Raw genomic sequence first — 20,900 nt, 5'->3', positions numbered from 1 at the left:
GCAGATCTGTTTATGTGGGCACAATTGTAGGACTGGGGCTATTTGCTATTTGTACAACAAATTCCATATACCAGAATCAGAAGAAGTCAATAGTAATTTTTATGTAAATTGCATTAAGTAGTACAATTAATAAGATTGGTGTTTCTAAGTATTTTTCTCTTATTTCTCCTACATTCCCATACCACTATTATACCTGCTTTCCTATACAGGAATCTCCACATGCCCTATGTTTTCCCCCAGAATTGGCCTTCCGTTCTTCTCAGCCTCCCCATGGATACACTTCAGCACATCCCCAGCGTACTGAAAGGAGGTTGTAGCCAGGTGGAGGTTCACTCTCTTCTCCCAGGCAACTACTTTCCAACTCTAGGTTGGACATCGGGGGAATTTATTAATGGAAAGAGTTGTTAAATATTAGGATGGGCTGCCCAGGGTGGTGGTGGAGTCACCCTCCCTGGAGGTGTTCAAGAAATAACTGGATGTGGCACATGGTGCTATGGTTTAGTTGACAAGGTGGTAACCGGCCAAAGGTTGGACTTGACAATATTGGAAGTCTTTGCCAATATAAAAGATTCTGTGCTTCTGCAATTAAGAATGCAGAATCACATGGGAAGAGCCAGTGGGCGTTATTCCGTGTCCAGCACGCGAGCGGAACAAGCAGGCCCTTCTTCTGCGGAGGAAATCCCTTCTGCAGCGCGGGTGGCGAGGCCTGAACCCGGCTCAGCTCCCGTCCATCCAGGAGGACCCAGCCTGCTCAGGGTCAGGGCTGGGGGGTGACCCGGCTCCCGGGTCCCCGGCCAGGAGGTGGACGCGGCGGGGGCAAGCACGGCCACAACCCCACTCGGGCCTTCGCCACCCGCGTCCCGGCTGCAGGGCGCTCCCCGGGCGCGGGAGCTCCGGCGCTGCCCGGTACCGAACCGCCGCCCGCCCGTGCTTGCGGCGCGCCCCTCGGGCCGCCAGGGGGCGCCGCCGCCCCGCGCCCGCCGCTGCCCGCCCGCGCGCCTGGGGAGGCGCGCGAGCTCTCGCGCCGCGCCCCGCCCCGCCCCTCCCCGCCGTCACGTGCCCGTCGCGCGAGCGCCGCCGCCGCCAGGCGCCTCTCTCCCTGCGGGCGTGCCGCTAGGGGGCGCCGCGGCCCAGGGGCCCTGCCCGGGCCGGCGCGCGCCGTTTGTTGACCGCGCGGCGGCGGCGGGTTGGTGGCGCGAGACTCCCCCGTGACGCGCTCGCGGGAAGGGAAGGGGGTGGGGGGGAGGAGGGGCCGTGCCGGGGACACCGAGCGAGGTGCGGGGAGAGGAGGAGGGAGGGACGGAGGGAGAGAGAGCGGCCGGCGCTGGGGAGGAGGAGGAAGAAGGCGGGCAGGAGGCGGCCGTTGCGTGCGTCCGTCCGTCCGTCCGTCCGTGCCGGAGGGGGAGCCGCGATGTGAAGCTCCCCACACACACAACACGCACACACACACGCGCACACACGGCCCGGCAGGGCGGGAGGCGGCGGCGGCGCTCCCGGGAATGTGTGTCTGGGACGCGGCAGAAGGTGAGCGGTGGCGGAGCCGGCGCCTTCCCCCCCACGGCGCGGCGGACCCACGGCGGGAGGGTCGTGCGGGGGGCTGGCTCGGGGACAGGGAAAAGGAAGGCAGGGAGGAAGGGAGGGGAGCAGGAGGCAGACGCGGGGCCCGCAGCCGCTGCCCTGCCTCGCAGCCCCTCCCTGGGCCCGCGGCCTGGGCCTTCCCCGTTCTCTTCCCGGCGCGGGAACGGGGGGAAGGGAAGGGGAACGGCGCGCGGCGTTATGTAACCGGCGCGCGGGGGCCTCGGCTGCCCGCGCGGGAGGGCGGAGGGGACACGGGGACAGACCCCGTGCGCGCCCGCCAGGCGCCGCGGGGGCGCGCCAGGTGTGCGCGTGTCCGGGTCACCCGCCCCTCCCGCACCTGTGCGTCCGTCTGTCTTGTCTGTGCGTCCGTATGTGTGTCTGTCACATGGGGCCTGCGCTGTAGACACAACACGGGTCCCCCAGGCAGAGCCGGGGAGAGCGAGGCTGTGCCACGGCGTTCTGCCAGCGCGGAGGGGTCACTGCAGGGAAATAGGTTGGAGGGGGAGGAGAGGGGAAGCCCGAGCCCCGGCGCGGCCGTGCCCTCTGGAACGCTCCCGCGCTGTAGCAGCGTGTATCTTGTCTGCGGTTTCCCGTAGTGTTTGTCACAAGTTGCATTTGCTGAGCAATAGTGCTGGGTATAGCTGGTGTGCTGAAGGGAAGAGGGAGGACCTGTGCTCGATGAGCAAGCCCGTGCTTAACGGCACTGAGGGACAGATGTGTTCACATCTTGACTTGACCCCTTCCCCGTCTGATTTTGGTGCTTTTTGCTATACAGTTACCATGGACTTGACCTGTGATACTGAGCTAAAAGCCCCTGATGGGAAATGAGCTGTAATGGCATGTTAACCCTAAGAAGGAAGAGGAACATAGTATCACCAGTACGTTTGGGGTGTTTTTGGTAGAAAGTCTGCGTGTTCTGTGCTGTAACATTCCATTATTTCTGACGCTTTAAAATTAAGATCACAGTTTTCAGAATGACAGGGCTGTGAATTCTCTGCTTGTGTTGGTAACTGTCTTAATGAATAGATGAATTGATGTTTGTTCTGCATCTTGATCTAAAATCCAGGTCCTGCCTCAAATTTGACTCACTAATCCAAAGAAGCAAAACCAGGGGACTTTAATTTTATAATCTGGATTCTTTATTCATTTAGATGCAATTGTTGCTCAAATAGAACTGGTTTGAACAGTTACCTAATAACCATTAGTTGCAAGAAGTTACAGCTAAAATTGATTTCCGGAATAGTTACCATTTTACTAAGGTTTATGACATTCAACGCAAATGAAATCCAAGATCAGACAGAAATCCAAATCTCTGACAAATTCCTTGCCATCTTGCCTCAAGCATGTAGTTATTACCCGTTCCCACCATATTGGTCTTTCATTCAGTCCATTTCTTCTGCTGGATAATGTACCAAATCCCTGTTAGTAAATAATCCCAAGCTGTCACACTGGAGGTCACTGGTAGGACAGTGTTAGTAGAGGCACAGTGCAGACACCTACCTTGTGACTCACTCATGTTTAACTGCTTGAAGAAAGATTTTTTTTTTTTTAAGTAAAGCGCTAATAGGAACAATTCATGAGTATATTTCAAGCCTCAATTGTAAAGTGGTTGTACATTTTTTTCTGATAACAATATGTGATTTTTTTCAGTACACTATCTAGTAAAGGGCCCTTCAAACCTAGGACCAGTCCATCTTTCTGGATAGTACATACACTCTGGTACAGCCTGTTCTGGTGCAGTGATAGTGTGTTGTAACAGAGTGCCAATTTTCATTAGTTGTTTCTGATCCCTTGACCTACATGACTTCTTGGAAGAATTTTTATGGCAAATTTTTAATCTTTCTACCATCCCTTTCATTTACTAGAGAGATTAAAAAAAAAAAAAGTAAGAATTAAATCTGGTTTTGAGTAGGTAGAAAAAAATTAATGTGATTACACAGAATTTTTTTAATAATCCAGGACAAGCAGGAAAAAATAACTTGCCTGACCCTGCCATGTGCTTTCCCCATTTAATTTGTTAGCTATTGTTTATTTCATAGATAATGGGGTTTTTTTAATTCAACATTTTTCTCTTTTAATAAAGGGGTATATTATTGTCACTGAGATCTCTGTCAGCCCTTAGGAGGTTTGCCTGGTGTATATATAACAAGGGAGCTAAATATCCCAATGTTGAAACCCTTCATCAAGAATATAGTGTAGATTAATTTGATGATAGTGCCACATGTTTACCTAAGCATAGCAAAATGAGGAAAAAATTGGAAATTAGTAGAAATGAGAGTGGCCACAGAATTACAAAAAAAGTTGGAAGTAAGAGAGCAAACCTTAAAAACCATGAGGCATTTTTAGACATGTGTCATACAGTATACTTGTGGAGGTGTCTTTGTCTAACAGATAGGTATTTGTAGTGCTCTGCCCCGAGAGCAGCTTTTTACTCTTGTGGAAACCAGACGGCATTTAATTGGACACACGAATGTTTTTAGGGAAGAGGGCCTGCCATATCTGTGATCCCTTCACTCTGTATTTCATGTGGAATAGCTGGTGCTCGTAAGATAGAAATCAGAATTAGGAAAGACTTCTTTCTCAGTGTTCAGCAGAAGAGAGGTGAGTGTGCAGAACAGCCCTGAATTCTGGGCTGCAATGATAATTTCCATTCCTGTGGCTTTTATTTCAAAATCAGCTTAAGGACTGCTGCCATTGTAGCTAAGGAATCCATGACCATGAAATTCCCCTAGGAGATACTTTTAGTTTGGTATACCCATAGCAAGGATTGTATATTCCATATTCCTTGCTTTAAATGACAGGCAGACTGTGGTCCCTGGATTTCAGGGTTAGCTCTTGGCTAAAGCAACTCCTTCCCTATCTCAAAGTTTCAGGTTTCCCAGCTGGAATTCTACCAGCTACTGTTATTAACAGGTATTAACAGGTATTATTAACAGGTATTCTACTACCTGTTTGGTAGTGCTGGAACTGGTGAATTGAAGTTCAGTCACTTGCAGAAGTAGAGCTTAGCCATGCTGTGGCTAACTCTTCTGTTGGTTTTGCTTTTCCATTCCCAGCTATATATAACTACTTTACCCAAGTCCCAGTGTCATGGAATTCTTGGTTGTAACCTCCTTATTTGGTTTGCCTCAAGTAATGCACATCTCTTTGGTGTCTTGATTTATGAAAGTAAATAACCCTGGAAAAGAGAAAGGTGGTTTCTCTTAGGAGAAGACACTGCTCAGGTACCTTGTAGAGTCATTCTTGCAAATGCAGGTGGATTGGTTTGAATGCCAGAATAAGAAAGCAGTACAGAAGCTGCGCAGAGTAGGATCAAGAACTACTCTAAGGTTTTTCCATATTAACATAGAGACTGGCAATCTTCTGGTAAGGTGAGGTATGTGGTGTATTTGGCAGAATCCTGGGTTTTGTCAGGTTCTAGTTGTCAGTGAATATCCAAAGTAAAATAAAGTTCTATCCACCATGTTCATGACTTCACCTCTTTGAGCTGGCTCACATCAGGCGTTTGTTCAGGGCATGATGAGTTAGCATCTTTAACAAATGGTTGTGCTCCACTGAGGTCATTTCAGAAACCTAGGAGCTGTTGCTTTTTAAAGGAAGTAATGGAATTCTTACAAACAGGAAAGCCCCTGACCCCATGGCATATAAGGTAAATGATTAGTGCAGTTTCCCAAGCAGTGTGAGTGTATTTTACCATTCTGTGAAATTGAATGAAACTCCCATTTGAAGTAAAGAACTAAAATGATGGTTTATATTGAAAGGATACTGTTCCTGATTTCTGAATCTGCTTGTTGTTTTCAGGAAACATTGGAGCACTCAGCTCTAATGATGTCTTTTCAGTCACAATTCCTTGATTTTCATGCTGTAATTGCATTATTTGGTAGCAGTTCCAAGAATCCTCTTAATAAAGCAATACTAGGGGAGAGGTAAGGTTGAAATGACTTTTTACTTTAATTTCTGGCTGATTTGAAGTTTTAAGCATTGCCCCTTCCTGTAACTTCTACATTGATTTTTAACCCAAGTTTTAAAATTGTAGCATTTGCTTGGGATAGGCCATTTTTGCTCTGTAGCCATTTTTTATTGTTCTCTCTCCACTAGGCAGCAGTCTAACATTGCTGGTTTTATGTCAGAGGTGCTTAAAATACCAATTTAGAACCAGTACAGGCCAAGAACACAATTCAGATTTGAGTTTAAATGAAGGATCTTGAAGAATTAGAGCATTTTTGGTTTTTCTCTGTATTTTTCCTAGAAAATACAGAAACATGATGCTCTTCTTATTTTTCTCTGAACATAGGAGGAAACTTGATAATATGTTGGGTCAGATCAGAAGTTTGTTCTGTTAACAATAAGCAAACACACTGAATTACTTTCCCTTTGTGTTCTGAGCTTCTGTAGTTTGTTACCTTAAAAAAATGGAATATGTTTTTATTCCATTTATCTATTGAACAGATATGGACTTTTAGCATCCTTGGTATCTGGTGTCACATAATCTTCAAATAAACTAGGCTCTAGATTAAAAAAGATTTCCATTTCTTTTGATCTCTCCACTTGCTAGTTTCATCTGATTCTTCCTAGTTGGTCTGAGTTGATGAAAAAAAAGTAATATCTGTGGACTAAAGAAAGATGTAGAAAACTTGAGTAGAAACTTGAAGCTTCAAGGCTAAGCATAGAAGCCTTATGTTGTGAAGATTTTACTTCAAAAAAGATTTTGCAGCTTTGAGAGTTTCAAAGGCAATGTCAAAAAAGCATTTGGGAACTTGACTATGCAATGTCAGTTGAAATTAAGTAATGTCATTCAAATGCTGCTATGAACAGAAAATCTATCTATTTCAATACTGAATCTGTAGTTATCAATGCTTTTTCTGGTGAAGTTGTTGAGTTCTTAGAGTTTTGCTGCCCATACATGAGTAAAGAGTTCTCCTTAGTATCTGACATCATCTACCATTTGCAAAGTAGATGCCTTCTCTCTCATTTTCCCTGAAAAGCCTGGCAGGATCAACACTTGGTCAGTGATAACATTGGGTTGACCATAAAGCACAACTGCCTTGGGCATGTCTCCTAAAAAAAACCCAACGTCATCATGAAATAGTCAGGGCTGCAAAGAACCTTAAAGGTCATCTAGTTCCAGCTCCCCAGTCCTGTGCAGGGACACCTTCCACTAGGCCAGGTTGCTTAGAGCTCCATCCAGCCTGGTCTTGAAGACTTTGAGGGATGGGGCATCCACAGCTTCTATGGGCAACTTGGTCCAGTGCCTGACCACCCTTACAGGAGGGAATGTATTCCTAATCTCTGATCTAAACCTACTCTCAGTTTGAAGCCATTCCCTCTTGTTCTGTCCCTACGTGCTCTTGTAATAGTCTCTCTCCCTTTTTCCTGTATTCTCCCTTCACATACTGGAAGGCCACAATTGCATCACCCTGAAGTCTTCTATTCTCCAGGCTGAATAATCCCAATTCTCTCAGCCTCTCTCTTAGCAGAGGTGCTCCCTCCCTCTGATCATCTTGGTGGCTCTTGTCCGGACTTGTTCCAACAGGTCCATGTCCTTCCTGTGCTGGGGACCTCAGAGCTGGACACAGCACTCCTGGTGGGGTCTCCCCAGAGCAGAGTAGAGGGGCAGAATCCCCTCCCTTACCCTGCTGCCCACGCTGCTTTGGATGCAGCCCAGGGATATGATTTGCTTTCTGGGTCATGTTCATCCTCCCACCCACCAGCACCCTCAAGCCCTCCAGGGCTGGTCTCGATCAGCTCATTCCACAGCCTGTATTGATTCTGGGGGTTGCCCCTGCCAGGTGCAGCACCTTGAGCTTGGCCTTGTTAAACTGCGTGTACCCTCTCATTGCACTGCTTACAGCGCTGGCCCAGAGCGCTGGGATTTGTGTCTGTGCCAGTCACTACTGCCAAAGTGGGCAGTCTGGGTAGCCAGCGCTCACGTTGGTCAGCAGCAAAGATCAGTTTGTTGTGTGTGCACATACATACAGATACCCATACACGTGTGTGTAGTCAGATACCTAAATTCAGTCAAAAAGATGTAGTCTCTTCTGAAGGATTTCACCCATCTCCTGGGCTGTAGTCTGCTTTCATCTCTGGGGAAGCTGAAAGTAGTATATGTCAGGTTTTTACAAGCACAGTTCCTCTGAATTTGATATTAATAAATTCAGAGCATCCACAGATTCCTTGCTTTGATCACCTCATGAAAATTTTGCAGTTATTTTTGAATAATTATACCTCCACTTACCCACTTTTTCTGCCTTGTTAATTTTTTCTTTAGCTTTACAAGGATGTTTCTGTTGTGCCTAGAAAGTCTCAGAAAGTCCTTAATCATTCAGCAACAGCAACTCTTCTAATTATTTGGGAGTAGTGATCGTGGGTTTACTTATGCTACCTACTGACTTCTTGGCCTATGCCTTAGTGTAGACTGCTTGGGGAAGACAGGAGTTGTGGAACTGGATTGTCATACTGAGTGCACAAACCAAAAACCTTCTAAACAAGTTCTGTTGATTTATTAGGTAGAAAACTTAACATGCCAGTCTTCATTTTCAAAGAAAAAAGAGACATAATTCTCCCTTCTCAAATATTATAGATAGCTAAACAGAGGGGATTGGAGGATGACTATGCAGCTCATAATAAGCTCATCTTGTTTATTGTTTTGGATGCTCAAGTCCAAGAGAGCATTTCCTTTTGGTGATTTACAGTCCCTTCACTGTGTTGGTATTAGAGTCCTAATTTCACAAACTATGTTTCTTATTCTGATTTTACTTAATGGTTTTTATTCTGGATTCTAGGCACTTAGAAGCTGGCATAAAGATTATGAATGTGCCAAGTCCTCTTGGGGTTGAAGCCCCAGAAGAATTTAAGCAGAGAAAAGAGATTATAAAGCCAGTTGATGAAGTTTGCTGAATCTTATCATTGTAGTGTGGCACTAAGAACCCTTGTGTGAAAGAAGTGATACTTGAACTAAAAAGTGAATTGAGCTACCTGGTTACGTATAGCAATAAACATTTGTGAAGAAAAGCTCTTAATCACTGGAGAACTCTGAAGGGGCTGGGGAGGTCATGACTTAAACAAAAAATGCAGAAATGTTGAAACTGCAGGCCAGTCTTCTGTAAGCAGAAGAAAAACCAGGTTAAACCACTACTTGTGACAAGCTATAAATGAACTGTAGCTGTTACTGAGTGTTATTTCTAGAGGGAAATTGACAGTTGGTTTCAAGTTAAATCTGCCTTCCTGTTTTTCAAAGAATTAGCCATCTCAAATGCCATGTATAAAAGCAAAAATGATATATTGAAAACAGATTGTTCAAAGCTGGTGTGGATTGTACAGTGATCCTGGTTTCTGGACCTCATGCTCATGCTTCCTCAAGTTGTGACAAGTAAAACAATTGTCTGTCCCAGACTCCCAAGTTAGTTGTAACAATATATAAAGACACTTGTCTTGTGCAGCTCTGGTATAAAGTTGTTACAGTTATCTGCTGTACAACTGCTTTTTGTATTATTGTGACATTTAGCCAGGAAAATAAATCTATATTTCTTAGTTGTTACTTGTGTGTGAAGTATTTAGTCCATGATTGTACTGATCATGAAAAACTGATGTGAAATAAAGACCATTTTGATTTGCAAAAATAGTCAGTTTGGAAACTGGATTAGTTTAGCAAAGAGTTCTCTTTCTGAGGGGCTGATTGAACTGAAAGTTCTCAAGAATATAATTTCTTTGCTATCAACCTCAAATGAAAGTACGCACAGAACATCATTTTAGAATAGTTATCTGCTCATGAGGAGTTGATTCTGAAAGACTTGGAAGTTTTTTCATGTTTTATTCGAGTTGTATGGTATTTTGCCTTTCTAGCAAATGCCATGGATGCTCATGTTTTAGACAAATGGTATTTCTAAATTTCTCATACTGTTTTCTAATATTTAAATTGCCAAGGTTTTAAAGTTTGTTCTTTCCTAATTTACACTCCTATCTTTAATCACGGGACATGGAGGTGGTGTTGGGTGTTTTTGGGGATAGTTACTGGTTCAAGCGTCCTTCAGCTAATTTGATTTCTCTTGATTTAAAAAAGATTGAACTGCAAAACAGAAGTTGCTGGTTGGCCCTGTAACATCAGGTGCTTGTAGTTAGTGCTTATCCTTTGGGGTCGGGTGGCGTAAGATGTGGAGCTGCTTGAATGTAACTTCTTGTTAAAGCCTTTACCCTATGGAAAAGGTAAGGTAGCCTATCCCTCTGGTTTATCGCAGGGGAAAAAGCATAAGCAGCACTACTTAATGAACAGTAGCCAGCTCATTAGAACTCTGTATCTACATTTACACTGCCATTAGTTACAGTCATGACCCAAAAGTTGCTAGTGGTCGCTAAGATAATTTTAAGATCCCATCCATTCCTCTTTTTTTGCCTGTCTGCTTTGGCTTTATCTGATGCTTTTGATAATCACTTCATCTTGCTAAACTTAGGGAAAGCTAAACCATAAAATTATGTCAATTTTATGTTGATTTAGTGAGCTGAACTGCACGTAGCACCAGTGTGAATGTAGGGGTCATATGAGCTTGGGAAGAAGGGATAAAGCCTGTTAGGCCAGCAGAGGCTGAAGAGCAGAATCATCACTTTTGGTAGCAGTCAGCCAACAAGTTGACTCAAGCATATTATGAAACTTCACCCTGAGACTTTATTTCTCACCTAGAATAAAATTCAGCTGTTTTGCAATGTACTAATTGGTAATTTTAATATAGAATAGTAGTGCTAACCCTGAATTGGCTGAAATCACAGGCTTTTAAGCATATAGTATCTTTAAAAAAGCTTTTGATTTTTTTGTGAAAGTTCTTTTTACTGGATTCTGGACTTCCTAATATGCGATAAAACATAGTTTTCTACCCTATAGCAGCAGCTCTTTTCCAGAAGATTCAGCCAAGAATAGGACTCTTGTGCTTAGAAATGTATAAACACATAAGATAGTTCTTTGCTCAAAAGAGCTTGAGGACTAGTGCCAAGCAGAGTAGTGAGTTTGATGTGGGAGCTGGAATGTAGAGGCGTGAAACTCAAACAAGACACAAAATACCCACTTGATGGAAAAAGCTTCTAAGCCCTGCTGAGCTGGGATGAATTCAATCTAGGGTTCAAGGAAAAGATTCTGATACTCATTAGCAGTGGCCCGAGACACCCATATTTCTGCTGGAGTTACACCTTTTATATAGGCTTGTAGCATGTGAATATGTTAATATGTGAATATATATAAATCAAGTTCTTTTGCATTAGAGGACAGTGACAGCGTGTCTGCTCTGGTCAGAAATGCAGACTAGCTGTTATAGTGTGTTATACTTCCATACAGCATTTAGTTACCAAAAATTGGGTTATCTGGATGAAACATTACTTGTGTGATGTATTTAGACACAACTTTGGCAGGGTTATTTGTTGAGTCACAGTGCAGCCTCATTTTGTCTTTGGAAATAGTTCATATGTTTTCTTGCAGAGAAGAACCATAAAGTTTATATTCTGCCAGATTCAAGTTGGCTACTTGAAGAGGTTGCAAAAATACCTCTGCACTGCACGCATGCTTGGCAGAGATATTGCTGAAACATATGACAGAAGCAGGGACTAGTACTGCACTGGAATTAAAAAGTTCATGATGATCCATGTTCACTTCTTGCAGAGTCATTGCAGAATACAGATCTGTTCTCCCAACCATTTTTCCCCATAGTACCTGTGATTTTGGTCTGGTTTGGTCCCTTAGACATGTTAACAAACTTGTGCAAACAGAGAAAACTCTTCTGAAACAAGTTAGATACTTTAGGAAAGATCTACAAGAAAGACGAACTCTTGTCTGAAATTGGCTTGTTTGTGATGGCTGTTTGAAGTCCTCTGTCTTGATTTCTACCCACTCACACCTCATCTACTTCCCACCTTCACATGTTCTTTACTAAGTGTTTCTCTTACTCATCCCTTCATCATGATTCCTATAGGGGGAGCATCGTACCATCTTTACATTTCTTATTTCGTGAACCAGTGAGCATGTTTAAAATCTTGCTTAACTTTCCCTCTGGTTTAATATATCTTGGGCAAGAGATTTCTCATGCTCATTTGTTCCTTAGGTTTCAGCAAGGCAGCTGTAAGAGGTTACCTTCATTTTCAAGGAAAAATTCACACTCTAAGGACAAGTCTTTAGCAGAGAGGTTTCTCTGTAGTCCAGAAACCTTGGTTCATCATTCAGTTCCTGGAACTGTAAAGGAAGAAACTAGTTTCCTGGGTTTTCATATCAGCACTAAGAAAATAATCTGTGACCCTGAAAGGGAAGACTTGAGACAGAGGCATCTAGTAATGGCTGAAGTATCATGTTCCTAACCTGGGTGTTCAGAATTTCAGTGAACTGAGTCGAAAATTGCATCTGCTAAGGAAATGGTAAATCACTATCAGATGTTTTAAGTAGGCATTACAGTCTAGTTTCTCTAGTTTTGCAGGCTCTAGGAAGACAACTTCTGAGCAATTGATAGATCATGGTTTTAGGACCTTGACCTAAGTAGTTTTGTTTGATTTCTAATTTTAATCAAACTAGGCACATAACCATGATTCTGATTTTAATTGGCTTCACTTTCAGACTAGAGATCTTTCTTTCTTCCTCACCTTCTAGTGTCCTGAATAAAAATGAAACGTGTTTCAAGGTTTCAGAAAAGCTCACTCTTATGAAGGCAGTTCTTCAGTGTATCAGGCATTAGATTTTTTAGTTTTAGCAGGAGGTTGTTGGATAGGGGTCAGAGTTAAGACCTATGAAATCCTGTCTTCTCAGTGATTGGTGTTGTGGTGATTTAGAGTATGCATTTGATACATCTTTGTTTTTTTCAGAGCAAAAGTTTATATTTGTATGAGGGTTTTTTCTTTGATACTCTTAGAATCATAAAGCATCCCAGATTGGAAGTGACCTTAAAAGAGTATCTGGTCCAACCTTTCATGGGTAGGGAAGCCTGGTTGAGGTTATCTGGTGCCCTGTCCAATTACAACATGAAAATCTCCAGAGATGAGGACTCTGCCAGGTCCCTGTGTTCCAGTCATTGATTGTTCTCACTCTAAAAACTATTTTTCTTATGTCAAGATGAAACTTCCTAGTGCAGCTTGTATCTGTCTGTTGCCTCTTATGCTTTCCGTGTGACTCCTTATGAAGAGAGAGCCTCTGCCATTTTTGTAGCCACCTTTTAAGACTTTGTCATCCTTGATTAAGAGGGAGAAAGAGTAATCATTAGTTAAGATTCTGGTGTCTCTTATGAGCTCATACACTGATATCTGTAGTATCTAAAAAAACTAGATTACATTTTCGTTAATGGTTTTTCTTTTTTCATGAACTTACCCTTTTCTGTTTTTCCAAGAATTTCTTAGCCAGAAGTGATAGATATGAAATACATTTCACTTCAGCCAATGAAAAAATACAAATTTTCCATATGAAAGAAGTCATCAAGCCATTTTCACTGTACACTGTCCTCTGCAGGAAAAAAAGTCAGTTTTGTATCTTAAGTGGTCATCTAGCTCACCTCCTCTCTTTTTCCTCCGTGCTTAAGAGTTCTGTGGTATCTATTAGATGCAATCCAAACCACTAAAAATTAATTTCAGAAGGCCTGATGTCTTGGAAACAGGTCTGTGGGTAAGAAATGCAGATACCTAGAGGGAAAACACAGCAATTTGAGGAGAGGTTGCTTTGTTTTGGATGTTGGTGTAGAGCTCATCTCCTTGATTTGTAATTGATCTTCATAATTGCACACACAACAACGTCTATGTCAGTTGTGTATCAAGTTACAAGCAATTGTTAGCACAGAACCAAGTGCATCATGATCTTTCTGTGTTTGTGGAGGTCCTGAAACATAAAACAGATGCTTACCTTTTCAAAATACCTGCTACCTGCTTTGACTATAATTCTGTGGTTGCCTGATTTGGCATATGTGCAGTAGTCAATGAAAATTATAGTACTTATGAAAAGTTCTGCGGCAGCTGTGTCTTATTTTGCAGTCCAAGGTGGTTTAACTGGATATCAGAGTATGCCTACTTAGTCCTCTAGGACAAAAAGGAATTAAGAGACAAAAACTAGGACTCACATTCAGCTAGGTTCATAAGAAATTGAATGTTAATACTATAAACGGGGTAGTCTCCAAAACAGTGCAGTAGAAGGCCTGGATAGGAAAATGACCAGAATGTGTTATCATCTCTGTCCACAGCTGTTTGTGCTTTCTGGTAAGCTGGAGACTGAGTGAAGCTTCTGTGCTCTTGTTACTGGACAATGCTGTGGATAGTCCAGAGACTCTAAAAGCAAGGATGTGGGCAAGGATGGAAATAAAAGTAGTTGACTTTCTTCTATGTATTTACTGTAGTTTTGCATGGTTTTTAGGGAGGATAAAGGAATATAAATTAAATATATAATGAAATAGAAAACTTACGACAGTCACCTTTTTTTCGTTTCAGAGTCTTGTGCTGATCCTCTAAGAGCTGATAGACCTAAAAGACTATTTTGTCTTTTTATTTAGAGAACTATTTTGTCTTTTTATTTAGAGAACTATTTTGTCTTTTTATTTAGAGAACTATTTTGTTTGAAAAGTGAGTGATGTAATACCAGGCAGTGATCTCATGATCTTACCACATCATTAATCAATATTCTAAAATCAGTTTTACAACAGCTATAGTAAATATGAATCACTTGGGTGCAGTGAACAGTTGGCCACAGTCCAAGCATTGCTTTTTCTATCCAGGAGTTCTGGTCTAGCCAACTAATAGCTCATCTGGGGACACGGCTGTGTTCAGCTTGTGGTCCAGGGATAAGTGTCTTGCAAAAAGGAGAACTGCAGTTTGGCTGGTTGGGTTTGTTTATTTATTTATTAAGCAATGCAAATAAAAAGCCTTAAAGAATCAAATCACAAACCTAACTATAGATCATACTAGGTCACTTAAACTGCTGGCTTTTCTTTGACCATAAGATCACCTTTGGTTTTTGCTTTGATGTGATATATTGCATTACAGCAACATATGCTTGGATGTTTTATAATCAGATGTAAATCCATTGGTGTCTCCATTGTAAATCCATTAATCCAGTCTCTAATACCAGGAGATGGCTGCCTGCATTGCACCATGTCTATGGTATCAAATAGGAAATAAAAGATTGTTCATGACCTGGACAATATTTTGCATGGATGTTGGCAGTTGTATTTAAGAACCTTTTATTATTCCTTTTTTAACAGGAGATGTATGATGAACAAAAAGAATGTAATAAATTGTAATGGACAGTGAACATTGTAAGGAGTTTTTAATATTCAGGGTGAATAAAGCAAAAGGTGCGTGTGTGGTTTTTGATGTGTCACAGGAATCACGGTATGCATTACTGCAAAACTGGGGAATGTGTTTTTATGTGATCTTGCATTTCTAGATTGGCTGTGAAACTCAAATACTTCAGTGAAGTTGATTGAAAAAAATTAATCTTTGTGATAATCTGTAAATGGCCTGTAGTGCCATCATTGAAATGCCACTGATGAACATTTAATTGATCAAGCATTGTTCTTCCTCTGCAGAAGCTTCAGTATGAGGCGGGGTGGATGGCGGAAACGAGCTGCCGATGGCGATGGATGGGGAATATGGGTATGTTCGAAACCTAGTGGCTTTTTTGAAACAGGTAGATGGCACTGTGGTTAAAAAGGGATTACAGTTTTGTTTTACATGCTAAGACGACGCTATGAAACCCTTTTAACTTTACTTGAAAACACATAATTAAGTTTAAAAGAAAATTTTTAATTACCAAGTTTTGAAGTCTGTGTTCACAATAATCACTAAATTTCATTATAATAAGTGCAGACCCTTGAATAGTTCTAAATCACCATTTAAAATATAAGTAATTTGAAAACTATTTACAGTTGTCTCCACCACTTTCTGTAGTTGGACAAACAATAACTGAGCCACCTAATTTACATCAATGTGTAGAGTACTACTGTCCTGTGTATATTTAAGGACTGAAAATATATAGAACCACATTGTTTTGTTAGGCAATGAGTCACCGATTTAGCACCCAAATTTGCATAATTGTGTTTTTTCATCTTCTTTTTATTCTATAAGAGTTTTTATATATATAGAATCTTTTTTATATATAGAATCTTTTCCTATAAGAAGAAGATTAAGGAGTATGAAATAAATCCTGCCATGTTGATAACAACATGCAGTTATCATGTAGATGTAAGTTTATAGTGGAGCATTTGCTATTTTTCATTTGAAAAATAAATGTCTTTTATGTGTCAACCAAATACATTTTGGAGGAATGTTCCTTACCTTTCGAGTCTTATAATTGACCAGTTTCTGTATGTAAACATTAGGAAATAGGACTGTCATCATGGGTTGTGTTTTGTTTTGATTTAAAAACTAGGGTGGGTACATGTCAGCAAAAGTTAAGAAATTGGAGGATCAGTTCCGGTCAGATTCAGCCATACAACAGCAGAGGGACGGAAATTCATCAAGTATCTTTAGCGGAGTCGCCATCTACGTCAATGGCTTGACAGGTGAACCTTTATTTTTCTTAAGGATCTGTATTGTGTCATTCTCATGTTTACCATCCTGAGTGGAAGTAACTGCAAAACACATGAATTTGCAGCTAAGTACATGACAATGGCTGTATATGTTTTGTATATACCGTTGTTTTTCGTTATTAAGGTTTTCAATATAAAAAAAACTGATTTACATTCTGAATATAAATATTGCTTTACTGTATCATTTATATAACATAACTTGTAGAAATAGGAGTAGATCTTTCCATGTTTCTGTGATCTTATTATTTGAAATGAAGCCTTTTAATATCCTCCATCCTCCTACACTCATTAAATTTTTAATTTTTCAAATTAGTGATGGTTAGATTGTATGCCTTAAATTTACATTTGGGAGAATCTGTCCAAGTTTTCTTGCTCAGAGTGACATAATGTGTGAGACAGAACCTACTGATAGGGGAAGGAGGAGCAAAAGGTAAGACTTTTGTAGATTGTAGGGACCATCTGTGATGGACTGATAGTGCATGGTAGCTGGAGTAAGGTTTTTAATCTACCATGCTTATGTTCATGCTTCTTATTTCTGTAAAGCAGCTTAATAACCTTTTGGAAACTCCCCAGAAGCCTTATTCAGGGATCTCTGCCAGGAATGTTGTGATTATTATGTAACTGATGCATAGAGCTTCTATGGGATAGATTAGTGCTGGTTTAAGCACAGGGCTCAAATGGATTGAAAAAGGTTAAAGTGGATATGTTAAACCATTAATACATATGGATTGGTTGTTTAATGCAGGCATTTTCTTTGGTGAAAATCCAACATTTGTATATTCTTCAAGGGGCTAGTCCCTTAAAAGAGCTCCAGAAGATGGTTGTCCAAAAGGCTGGAGTAGGAAATGTAACACTCGTAGAAAGTGTGTGCTATTTTTAGTTAGAAGTTAGAGGAATAATGAAATGTTAGACATTTTCTGAGAGTTTAAAGAAAAGAATTGTAACTGTAGCCTTTAAAAAATTTTTCCTCATTCTTGTATTGTTCAACTTCTTAAAAAAAATATCTTGTGCTAGATTCACTATTCAGACATTGTGTTGGTGTTGACCCAAATCTTTTGGTGCCTGTGTGATGCCACTGCAAACATTTTCCAAAGCTAACACTTTCTTTTTTTTTTCCCTACTTCTGCTTGCAAAATAAGTAGTGTTTTTAAAACGTTTGAGGAGATCAGAAAAGTTGTTGGTTTTTAAGGTATTCTTTGTTCCCTGTAACAACTCAAGAATAACCTGGTAAGGAAGGAGTGACCTAACTGCTTCAGTACATCAGAAATTACATAGTAGGAGTTCTGTGCTGTTGCTAAACCCTTTTGATATTAATTATTTTCTGTGGCTTCTGGGTATAAACTCTTCTCCTGAACTCTGGTGAAAAGATAATCCAATTTTGTATTATGTTGATGTAAAGCATTTTTGATGTAGTTTAATATTACTTGAGTATTTTTTCCTGCCTTCTGCCATACATTTTGTGGGAAGCTCCTCTTCGCAAGTAGAATGTTTGCATTTTGAGTTAGTGTTTTCAAAACCACAGTTTTCTGCATTTTTTTGCAAAATGTTTTTCTGATTTGTTATTTGAAGAACTTGTAAGTTTTTTTCCAGAGTAAAACAATGGTTTTCACTCTTTCTGACCATGGCATCATATTTATCAATTAAAGTTATTTCTCTCACTGTATTTGCTGACACTAAACAGGAATATTTCTGGTTTTAATTTTATAGATCCCTCAGCTGATGAATTAAGAAGGCTGATGATGTTACATGGAGGCCAATACCATGTGTACTATTCCAGATCAAAAACAACTCACATTATTGCCACCAATCTTCCAAATGCCAAAATAAAAGAATTGAAAGGAGAAAAAGTAGTTCGGCCAGAGTGGATCGTGGAAAGGTAAATTTACATCTACTGCATTTGGAGATTTTCCCTTTTGGGGGAAGAGAAACCAAGAAAAATCTGGACAGAAAAAAGATTGCATTTTGAGATTATGGTTTAGCTTAAAATAATTAAGTCATGGAACAGCTGAGTAGAAATACCACCGTTACACTGAAGATTTGTTTCTTTGGGATTGTTCTTTAAGAAACTTCACCAAGAGCATTCAGAAAGTCTCAAGCATATTAGGAAACTGAACATTATCCTCTTCATTCTGTTTAATATCTAACCAATTGACTAGACATCTCAGGATGTTGAATAACTACTATGTGATTGTTTTAAATCTCCTGTCGTGTGTTTTGCATAAGTTTCATGTCATCTGTATATAAAGAAGGATGGCAATTGAAAAGTGTTCACATAAAATTGGAACTAACCCATCTAAACATTTATTGTGTTGTGACTTTGTAAGAAAATAATAAAAACTAAAGGAAAAAAAAGTCTACATTTAATTTACAAAATATTTATGTTCTTTGTTTTCTCCATCCCCTGGAATATATAGAATCCACTGAAGTTGTCCTTGATAAAGACAATAGCCAAGCTCAGAGCAGTTATTGTGGCTTGCGTCTCTCTACTTCCGTCTGAGGAACTCATAGGAAATAGAACAGGCAGGATCATGTTCTAGAAATTATCCTGCTGGTGTCAGGCCATTCTTAAGTAGCCTCTTTCCTAGATAACCAGCAGAAACAGGCAAGGAACTGTTCCGTAATGCATGTGTGAAATCTTATTTGCAGTTTGATGGTTTCCAGTCCTTTGTATTCAGCTGTTTCATTTAATGTATCTTTATGGTCAATTTTTAAACTTTAGTTAGACATTTTAAGTTATTCAGCTTGAAAAAGACTTTGGGTAGATTTTTTTTCCCAACACTTTTAGGGCCTCACCCCTGTGTTTAAGGACTTGGAAAACTGATGGCAAGTGTGTTTTTTATTTGGAAGATGTGACTGTTTTTTATTTGTGCCATTAGAGCTTGGTATGATTTTGACCATATTGGAAAGATCAATTTGTGTATGTTCAGTAGAGACTTCATAGAACCTGATATATCAAATCTTCTAAAATTTTTATTCTGGTGTGTTGTGTTCAGATTCCGCATTGTGGCTCTGGAAGGTTGTACTCTAGAATAAGTCAGAAATAGCAAGCATAGACAGATACATGAGTTTGAGCACAAGAAAATGGGGGGATTCACTGTCTCAAGAGAACAGGGTTCATATTATAATCTAGAATAGAAGCTAATTTTGTAACCACATCTTTTTTGTTTCCCTTCTTCTCAACAGTATTAAAGAATACTCAGGGATTAAATAATACTTCTCTGTATACGGAATACCAAATTATGTTCTCAGTAGATCAGTTAGTGAAAATTAGTGTAGTAGATGTAGAGTTTCCGATTTCATAGAATTGGAAGGGACCTTAAAGATCATGTAGTTCCAACCTCCTTGCCATGGATTAGGTCACCTTCCACTAGACCTTGGATGAAATTGCTCAAAGCCTCATCCATTCAGGCATGGGGCATCCACAGCTTCTCTGAGCAATCTGTTCCGGTGCCTCATGATCCTCACAGTAAAGACTTACTTTCTAATACCTGATCAAAACCCACCCTCTGTCAGCTTCAAGCTATTCCCCCTTGTCCTGCCACTACACAGTCTTGTAAAGAGCCCCTCTGCAGTTCTCTTCTAGGCAGTATGATGGGTTTGCAATTTTTTCAGTTTGGTTAAGAATCTACCCTAAAATGTTGCTGTCACAAACTGCTGGCAAAACAGCGTTGTTAGATCTGTGGTCTTGTCACCCAAGGTTGCAGAATGAGGAAGTTGTTTGTCTGTGGAGCTTTGATTTGTTCCTTATGAGCATATATTATGTTTTAATCCTTAATTACATGATCACATGCCATCTTTTTTCACTATGGCACCTGCCACGTTCTCTGTACAGAAAAGATTGAGTTCAGGTTACAGACTGCTAATACAGTGACCTGGCTTTTCCTTTTTGTCTCCTGTTCCTTACTTATTGCATGTGACTTGAATTCTTTGCTGGTAATGAAATGAATAATTAATTCCTGTCTTTTATTGGTGCTTATCACTATAGCATCTGTCTGCTTTCCAAAGATTAATGAATGTAACATAGCACCATTACAATGGCTATTATTTAATTTAATTTTTTTGAGAGCCAACTAAAGGACATTGAGGTGAAACACCAGAAATGTTCATAATTTGGAATATGCCATGGAAACTATATAAGATTCTGCAGAGTTACTTGCATGAGGATAGTGAGGCATATGAAGAACTTTATTGTTGCATTAAAGGCTTTGCGTATTCTGAACTATGGTCTGAAGTCAGACTCTTATAAATCTGTTGTTAAATGGAAGTGGCTCTAGAATTTTAGTTTAGTTAGCATCCCATAGAGATCTTCTGTAACAGTAGTTGCAAAATCCAGTGTTGCAGAGTAATAGTGTGGTTGCTGTAGCGACAAAATCATTCTTTCTGCATGCCCCTTATTGTGTGTTTTTGCTACCTCTCCATGTTTGCAACAAATGAAGAGAATTACAGGCACGCCTTCTTCCTAAGTCAGTATTACTTTATTTGAAAAATACACCATTACACTATACTACCATTATGTAGCGTGGAAAGGTTATTGTGCAGTGAAAGCCAAATTCAGATGATCTGAGGGCTTGATTTTAAAGTTTGAATATTCTTTTAACATTCTTTGACATTTATAATCACTTTTCAGAGACTGAGGATAGCTGACATGAGGTACCAGTATTTGTGGATTCCTTATTTTGATTTTCAAATCAGGTCAATATTTTTTCCTAAAGAACCCTGTTAAGCTAATACAAATATGAAGAAAATAGTTTAAAATATTTTTTTAAAATCCTATTCTGGTATGACACCTAGTTT

General features: G+C 40.5%; 2 protein-coding genes across 3 annotated transcripts in view; one reads left to right on the top strand and one right to left on the bottom strand.

The window, feature by feature from the left end:
* Positions 1-757: 757 nt before the first annotated feature.
* Positions 758-2,193, bottom strand: LOC119703673 (basic salivary proline-rich protein 1-like). The gene is made up of 2 exons (XM_038143784.1): positions 1,964-2,193; positions 758-1,601 (listed from the first exon to the last, which is right to left on the bottom strand). Exons 1-2 carry the CDS (start codon positions 2,191-2,193, stop codon positions 758-760), a joined length of 1,074 nt encoding a protein of 357 aa, XP_037999712.1.
* Positions 1,273-20,900, top strand: part of REV1 (REV1 DNA directed polymerase) — a 55,173-nt gene continuing 35,545 nt past the window's right edge. For both annotated transcript variants that reach the window (XM_038157227.1, XM_038157217.1), the window contains exons 1-4: positions 1,273-1,524; positions 15,105-15,171; positions 15,947-16,079; positions 17,814-17,982. In XM_038157227.1, coding sequence (XP_038013155.1) covers positions 15,115-15,171; positions 15,947-16,079; positions 17,814-17,982 — 359 coding nt within the window. In that variant the 5' untranslated portion in view covers positions 1,273-1,524; positions 15,105-15,114. The remainder of the gene's footprint in view (positions 1,525-15,104; positions 15,172-15,946; positions 16,080-17,813; positions 17,983-20,900) is intronic.

Source organism: Motacilla alba, chromosome 1 (assembly GCF_015832195.1).
Source record: "Motacilla alba alba isolate MOTALB_02 chromosome 1, Motacilla_alba_V1.0_pri, whole genome shotgun sequence".
Lineage (NCBI taxonomy): Eukaryota > Metazoa > Chordata > Aves > Passeriformes > Motacillidae > Motacilla > Motacilla alba.
Note: the sequence above shows the minus strand (reverse complement) of the source record. Positions and strands in the feature narration are given on the sequence as shown.

Coding starts and splice junctions, on each gene's coding strand:
- LOC119703673 (XM_038143784.1), bottom strand. CDS start 2,193: ATGCAACTTGTGACAAACACTACGGGAAACCGCAGACAAGATACACGC. Junction 1,602..1,963: donor GTCTACAGCGCAGGCCCCAT/GTGACAGACACA, acceptor CCTGTCCCCGAG/CCAGCCCCCCGCACGACCCT.